An 8,733-nucleotide genomic window follows, 5' to 3' on the forward strand; every position below is an offset into this window, starting at 1 on the left:
TGAAAACAGTAGCCCCATGTTTTTTTTTTTTTTACTTTTTTTTTAAAAGAAAAGAATATATTTATGATGTATCCATTTGAAAACAAAAAGGAATATTTTCTCTGATATATTATCTCTAAACCCATCTGTATACAACATCTAAAATGTTATTTTTCTCCATCATGGTTTCTCAATTAATCTATTACAGACATGCAGTCTCATGGGGTAATTCAATATTTAGGACCACAGAATGTAAGTGGTTGTAAACTATTATGAATATTTAATATGATGGGGGGGTCTAAAGACCTTTAACACTAACTGTTGCAAAGTCTTCAGTATTTTTTTTTTTTTTGAGTAACAGAATTCTCTATGTGCACCATAATACTGTGCAGAACTGCATAGTCATCTGAGTCACGTTGAAACATCAATATGCAGTCATTTCTAATTATGATAAGCCCAATTTAGAGACATGAATAGTAAAAAATAAACCCCAGACTCTGTTCACAGTAAAAAGCAAATCCAAGAGAAGTACAATACATTTATTTGTTCATTTTTGTTTGATCATGAGCTGTGCTTGTATTGACCTGTCAGTCATTAAGGAGATATCACAAGTATATGGAATAGAAAAGGAGAGAAGCCCAACATCCATAAAGACAGATGTTTCGTAATATCAAAAAACAACCAAAAGAAAAAAACAACAGCCTTATATATCATACTTTGCATTATATCACTATGATATTTTGAACAAATTTGATACACTGTACAAGCATAGCCACAAAGCTTAAATAGTTTATAATCTGATAAATTAATCCTGCATATAAATAAATGTATCATTATTTATCATCATCACTGAAAACCACTTACAGTGTATCTTAAGTCTAGTTCAGTAAGTACCTCTTCTGTATACTTTTTTATGGCATGTTAGAGAGCAGCAGTACAGTGATTAATTTCACTGAAGGACAGTTATATCAGTCAGGACTTTGCACCCTTAAGACAAACCATACAATACCCAAGCACATCAGGGCAACACTCTTCTTCCATCTGTCATCTGGTGACAACCTTCTCATGCTCCCTTACCAAAAGTGTCCATTTTGTATCTCTCAGCTGGAAAGAAACAGCACACATTTTTTTTTTCACTTATCTTTTTTTTTTTTTTTTTTTTTTTAGTTTGTTTGTTTTTTTGTCACCATAAGGAGACAGCCTTTCATGTTGCATAGCTCTCTAGTCACAATGACACAAGCCATATGTGCAAACTCATCATAAAAATATCTCTTGATAACTTCAGAGTGCCTGCAGCCATAATAAAGAAAAGCCTGTTTCTTCTAATGCAGTACAGAGCTTCCCAATTCAGGTGTGTTTTTTTTTGTTTGTTTGTTTGTTTGTTTTTAATCATTTTAGCTTTTGGTACCACCTATGTGACCAGCATCTGTAGTCCTCACAGACTCATGAAGAGCATTACACAACAAAGTAAGAACAAAAATCAGTGTCGTTGTGTACAGATTGTCAATGCAAAGAGAGAGAGGCAGTGGTGTTTTTGAAAACATCTCTTCCTTGTCAATCACCTGTAAATGGCACTGGATGCTGCAAACTAGCTGCCAGTGATCTCTAAAAAGATCTCTTCCAGGACTTGCACAGGATCTTCTGAAAAGCTCTCCGGAAGTCCTGGTTGAAGATGGTGTAGATGACGGGGTTGAGGGAGCTGTTGCAGTAACCGATCCAGAAGAAAAACTTGAAAAGGGTCTCATGGATGGTGCAGGGCTCCCGGCAGATCCCATGTAGGCTGTAACTGAAGAAGAACGGAAACCAGCAGACCACGAACACCCCCATGACCACCGCCAGCACAAAAGTGAACCGCTTCTCTCGTGCCTGGGAAATTTTTTTTCTCGAAATGGTGTTCCTCCTTTTTCTGCGGGAGGAAAACAAGTCTAGGGACTTGCTGCTGGCTCGGGATTTTCGGCTGGAATGCTTGGAACTGGAGCTGTTCTTGCGGCTGGATCGGCGGTCTTTTCTTGAGGGGACCGTATCGTTTTGTGTCCGTTTGGACTTCTCATCAGACGAGCTGCTGTCCTCCAGTTCGGCATCTGGGTCATCCTCGCCTGGTTTGCATTCCCCTGGTGGCGGCGAGGCACAGTGCCCATTTTCCCGCCTGGAATCCTCACGGCTCAAACCGTTCTCCAGACGTGGCGTTCCTGATCCTCCATCCGGATCGCGGCGCTTTTCAGACATATTTCGGGTTCTTGTCTTAGCCACCTGGTAGATTCGAATGTAAACAAGGATCATGATGACACACGGGGCAAAGAATGACCCGATGCTGGAGTACAGGATGTACCACGTGTGGTCATTCAGCTGGCATTGTGGTTCGCTCCCGTCACCCTCGTTATTCCGGTTCATGGAGATGAGCGGCGGGAAGGAGATTACAGCCGCGATCAACCATACCACCACAATCATGCCCTTTACCCTGCGAGGTGTCCGCTTTAAGTTATACTCGACCGCCTGTGTTACAGACCAGTACCTGTCCAGACTTATGGCACACAGGTGAACAATAGAAGATGTGCAGAAAAGAACATCTAGTGCTAGATATATATCACACCAAACTTTCCCAAAAAACCAGTAGCCCATTAATTCATTGGCCAGAGAGAAAGGGATTATCAGGGTGGCCACCAGAATGTCCGCACTGGCCAGAGACACAAGAAAAAGGTTTTGTGGTGGCTTGAGCGCTCTGCTCGTTAAAACGGCGATAACGACCAGCACATTCCCCACTATTGTAAACAAGATGAGGAAGCTCACCAGCCCCGCGAGCCCTATAATGGTGGCCGGAGAATAGCGACTTGTAGAATTCCCAGAGGATGTAAAACCAATGTCGATGTAAGTGTTCAGTTCGCTTGCAAAGCTTAAGTTTTGCATATTGATTTAGAAAAAGGTCTGCTGTCCAATAAATCGTCCACGCGCGTCTTCGCGAATATTCTCTTTTTAATTTCACTACAAGTAAATTGCAGGTCCGTCTCCGTTTCTTCTTACCTTATGTTATTATTTTAATCCCGTTCTCCTCTTTTTCTTTTCCGCGCAATTCCTCTTACGGCTCATTTGTTTGCGGCTTTGAAGAAAAGACCCATCCCGTGGTGAGTTTGAAGTAACCATCACCGCCTCTTACATCTGTGCGACCTGTTCGTCCTCTCACGGGCGTCTCTCTCAGCATCCTCGCGCTCTCTCCACCCGAGCGAAACACCGCGCGCCCTGCCCGCCCGGGACACAACTATCCACGTGCTGACAACATTACACTGATAGAGCGCCGCCCCGCCCTTGGAGAGGATCAGACTGAGAGAAGAACTGACTGCTGAAGTACCCAACCACCCTTTACCATCGTTTTCTTTGTTACACTGTACATTTTAAATCAGATCGTAGCGAGATTTTATGCATTTCATCTTTACGCGTCTCTGAACAGACAACAGGAGGCTATAACCTGGGCAAACATGTGATGGGCATGACATGTTAGGCACTCTGAGGGGAAATACATTTATTTGATTGTATAGTACTAGGCTTTGTCAGCAGTAACGTTGTTCAGTGGTGGACAAGGACCGTGAACTGTGAAGAAACTATGGCTTTCGGCATCTTTGCTCGCTTGGTGTCACTGTTGTAACAATACCATCGTGGTTTTATGTAAAAACCCCTTACGCATGTTTTCCACCAAATATTTTATCTAGACATACCTTTTATTTAAATTAATTGCCTTTCATAATTAAGCTGACATAAAATATTTAATTTAATTTTGTTTTATTGTTTCAAATTTTGCTTTAATTTGTAAATGACATGTTCAAAACATGATATAACATTTTTATTTTATTAGCCTATATTATTGCCATTTTATCTTATATGGCAAGTTGACTGTATGGTTTACTGTACTACACGGTACGTTCAGTGTGAGTGTGTGTGTGTGTGAGAGAGAGAGAGAGAGAGAGAGAGAGAGAGAGGGAGAGAGAGAGCACTTGCAATTTGTCAACACACTGCTGAGCATGATAGATTGCATTGGAGAGGAACTAATCAATGATTTTGTGAGAGACCCATCAGAGAGGTCAAAGAGGTAGCCATGGATCCTGTTAAAGAGGTTGGCATCAAGGGAAGGGAGACAGGAGGCAGGAAACTTATTACTGATGTCCAATGAAGTTCAAATAAAGTCCAGGCCATTTTTTAAGGGTGCCATGTGGCAGAGACTACTAAATTACTGTAACTCACCATGATCTGAAAAGATTAAATACAGTATCAATTATTTCAGAGTGTAAGAGCATTTTGTCAAAATAAATAAATAAATAAATAAATAGTACAGCGTTGGCTAAGGTAAATGGCATTACTGTATACATTAGTGCAAGTTCATGCAGTAATTAGGTTATATTGTTTGAATTGGCACAAAACCTCACAACAGTGTTATGTCTCCTTTGATCGTGTTAACACATTGTATTTATGGATTTTATGTCAGTTTGGTCAGGTAGTGTGTTTTCTAATTATGACTGTCTACAGTCATATTTTTCATCCAGCAAATCAAATTTCAAACACATGTCTTACATGGTGTAAATTAACTGATTTTTAAAGTTACCAGTTGGAAAAAGAACATTCTGTTGTGTTTTGCTGATTAAACCGAATGTTCTCATTACGTCACAATGAAATGTTTTGAAAGAATGATTGTGTGAAAGGTGAAATGTACAGTACAGCCCTAATGAAAGTATCTATCTTAAGTACCCGTCTAATTTATTCTTTAAAATTGGCATTAGTGTACAACTATTATTTTTGGCTCTTATGACAAATTGCCTCCAATGTGTCTTATTTGTAAATCTCTTCGTTTAAAAGCATCTGCTGAATGAATAAATGATAGCATTAATGACAAGTTATCTTGTCAGTTTGAACTTTTGTACCAAGAGTATTTAATTTTTTTATTTCAATTTATTTTTGTGAATATTCTAAAAATTAAATGTAATAAAAAAAAATGTAAAAATAAATTATTGTGGTGAGTCAGTGGTCGAGATTATTGATGCTCTTCTCTGACCTCTCAGAGTTCCCCAGTGAAATGCTGTTTTTGATTGATTTAATTTTTAAAGCTTAAAAGTCATCACTAGCAGTTAGTGAAAGAAATGAAAATTTAATTTTACAAAATGAAATATGCTAATGATGTTAGTATGTGATGTATTTGCTCAGCTTAAAGAGGAATTCCTAAGGAAAGAAAATTAGTTTGACTCATTCTAAGCATAATATTGATACTTCAGAGAGTAAACTGACTGACATCAAATAACAGACTTATATTAGATATGAGAGAGAGAGAGAGAGAGAGAGAGAGAGAGACTGCAAAAGGCAGAAGTTAATTCTTATGTAAACTTTGATGACATTAAATAAGATTTTTAATGCCAACTAATTGACAGGTGATATTTAATTTCTTTTTAAGTGGCTGAGTGGATAACATGTACCATGGTTTAGGTGAATACTGCTACCACCCACTGGAAAACAAACACTTTTTAAAATGAAAATAACATGAAATTTTAATTAATGACACTAAATAGCTGCAAATGATCACTCACACCGGCTCATTTAGGTTCCTATATTCATTTAGATTAGGTTCCCATATAGGTTTTCCATATAGTTCCATCTAGATCTTTTTAGACAATTTTCATTTAGATTTATATTTTATATTATATTATTTAGACATTATAAAATCACTATTATAACAATAAAAATATTCTTGGTAAAACTTTTTTTTAAATAAGTTTTGGCAATTTTGTCAGATTATTACTGCATATGTGTTTGTTCTTCATTGTGGATGTGTTCTGGTATCACTTCTTCGCTTCTGTGTGTGTCCTGCATCATAGCTGATTTTATTTTGACAAATTATGTATCAGAGAGCAATTTATATTTGTATAGTCACCTATTAATTTTCTGCGGATGATTTTTGGAGGTGGGGTTGGTATGTGTGTGTGAGCATTACGTATTGTGGCTGTGTTATAGTGCCATTTCATTTCTGTATGTGTGTTGTGTTGAGGTTCATTAAGTGATATTATTTATTTATTTTAATTTATTTTGTTCCTTCTCATAGGATCTTTTTTCAAACAGATGTATGTTTGTTTGTAATGTAGGGTGACCATATTTTAGTTTTCCAAAAAGAGGACTGAGGTGTGGTTGGTTGGTGATTAAAGTAGTGCCCAAAGTAGTGCAATGACCATAACCCAAATATCAAAACTCAAAATATGCCATTTCCATACCTAAAATAATTTTTTTTACCATCACTGTTATGCATAGTGATCATAAACACTGCTAAAAAGCTTTCTACCAGTGGCCCTCTTTCACTAAACTTAACATCTATCACAGTTTTATCATAATGCAAAATGTTTAAATGCAAGCATCAATTCAATCCAAATCAACCCATGGCAAGAGTTTAAAAGTAGCCCAATTCCATGAAAAAAATAAAAAAACACAGATTGACAACCCTGCATCCAACACGAGCTGCAGGAGTCAGATTTGACTGATCACGGGTTGAGAGGAGAGATGGCTGACAGACCATGCTGGAGGATTTGCTGCTCAACAGATCCTGAGCTCATTGACAAATTATAAGCTATATTAGAATTTTTGTGGGAGCACTTCTTCTCTTCTTCTTAGACCCGTTGCTCCTTCCTGGAGCATAGGCCATCAACGACTGCTCTCCAGTGTTGTCTGTTCTGTGCTACCATCACCAGCTGCCCCCATCCCATTCCTGTCAGACTTCTGCATCCAGGTCTCAGCGCCAGGTGTTCCATAGACTTGGCCTCGGACGTCACACCCACGGGCCATTGTCTGATGCATAGGGCACACAAAACTGAAACACTTCAGGAGTTTCAAAACGTGATTGGTTGCTGTATCTGTCCCTCATATGGCCTCTTGGGCAGTCCTTGGCCATTCAAAGTGGCCAAGGTTCCCAGACCTTCTGCTGTCACTAGGCTAGGTGGACACAAAAATTGCGGTAGTGGGCAATAATGGTCAGAAATTCAGTGGGAGCGGGATTAAGAAAGGGCTCTAATACAAAAACGCACACAAGGAATGGCGACGGTAGAAAGCTAAAGCCAAATCCTGGACGATTTGGGCGATTTAAAAAAAAAACTTTAGGTCCAAAAAGAGGACATGACCGGGAAAAAGAGTGACTTATGGTCACCCTATGGCCGGATCCCAAATGGCACACTTCATGTGCACTTGCGGTCTTGTGGACTTACAATGGCTGCCGCGTGCACGTGTCCGTTAAGTCCATGAGACCGTAGGGTATCCCATTCATCATTTTAGCTTTCAGAAGGGTACTGGGGCAAGCTGCACAGCAGACTACTACTCAACAGTCAAAGCAGCATTACATCACGAAAGTGTGAACTCAGAGGAAGGCTGTGAGGGTTTAGTGTTCGATTTGGGACAGGACCTATGTAATGCCTATATATACTCCACACTTCAAGTCTTCTTTAAACTTTTAAATAAAGCTTTGTCAATTCATAATGCAAACTCTCCTTTCTAGTTAAAAATAAAAAAATTTGCAGTTATAATATATTCGGGATCCTTTTTATTACCTAAAATTAAATTAAATAAAAATCAAATAATTAAACTGAATTTTTGGTAGATGGCGGAAAATATTGATTGTTTTTAGTTCTCAAAATGTAATCTCTTCAGCCATGCAGTCTATTTCTATAATTTTTTGAGGTGGGCGTGTATGGCTGTGTGTGTTTAGATCCATTTATGCTGCTCAATATCTAGTGAACAATGAATACTCGATTTTGTGATACACACCTATCTGACTGTGTTGGCTTCCTCTTGCTCTGTATCTGTTGTGAGTTGTTTGTGTGCGTAGGTGGGATGGCGGGTGGGCCTACAATTCAATGCTGTTAAGAGCAGCAGAAGTTGACCCTCAGGCTCTGCTCTTCTCAAAGCTGATTTGTATTGAGTCTTCCTGGCTTGTGATCATTAAAGGTTCCCCTTGGGCCACACTTGTGTCTGTTTAATTGAAGCCTGTGTGTGAATGATCCACATCATTACCTTGAGTTGGTCCGTCCTAGCATTGGTTCTTATTATTATCAATGTTGAAAACAGTTTTTACTGATTAATATGTTTCTGGAAACAATTATACTTTTTTTCCAGGATTTTTTGATGAATAGAAAGTTCAAAATTACTTTTTAATTCAAATAGAAACATTTAAAAAAATTAATATTATGAATGCTGTCATTTTTTATATATATATATATTTAATGTGTCTTTTGCCAAATAAATGTATTCATATACTATATTATTATCCCAAAACTTTTGAATGGTGGTCTATCACAGTTTCCACACTTAATATTAAGCAGCAAAAGCTGTATTCAATATTACTGTAATAATAATAGGAAATGTTAATGTTGCACCAAGTCAGCATATTAGAATGATTTCTGAAGGATCATGTAACACTTAAGACTGGAGTGATGGCTGCTGAAAATTTCAGTTTTACCATCACAGGAATAAATTACAAATAAATAAATACATTTTAAAATATATTAAAATAGAAAAAAAGTTTTACTGTATTTTTGAAGAAATAAATGGAGCCTTAGTGAGCATAAGAGACTTCTTTCAAAAAACATTTAAAAATCTTAATTGTTCCAAACTTTTGATTCTTTAGTATAAATCATCCTCAGCTTAAGTAACAAGGTAAATAGTTATTTCTGTAAAGTATAAAGTTAAAGTAAAAGTTAATCTTGCTCAGTGAGGGTTGTAAGGAATTTTTCATTGTGTATCTGC

General features: G+C 37.8%; 1 protein-coding gene across 1 annotated transcript; it reads right to left on the reverse strand.

Moving 5' to 3' along the window:
• Nucleotides 1-499: 499 nt before the first annotated feature.
• Nucleotides 500-3,650, reverse strand: LOC109088051 (alpha-2C adrenergic receptor-like). The gene has a single exon (XM_019102514.2). It carries the CDS (start codon nt 2,881-2,883, stop codon nt 1,585-1,587), a length of 1,299 nt encoding a protein of 432 aa, XP_018958059.2. The 5' UTR covers nt 2,884-3,650; the 3' UTR covers nt 500-1,584.
• Between the last annotated feature and the right edge of the window lie 5,083 nt (nt 3,651-8,733).

This window comes from Cyprinus carpio, chromosome A1 (genome assembly GCF_018340385.1).
Source record: "Cyprinus carpio isolate SPL01 chromosome A1, ASM1834038v1, whole genome shotgun sequence".
Classification (NCBI taxonomy): Eukaryota; Metazoa; Chordata; class Actinopteri; order Cypriniformes; family Cyprinidae; genus Cyprinus; species Cyprinus carpio.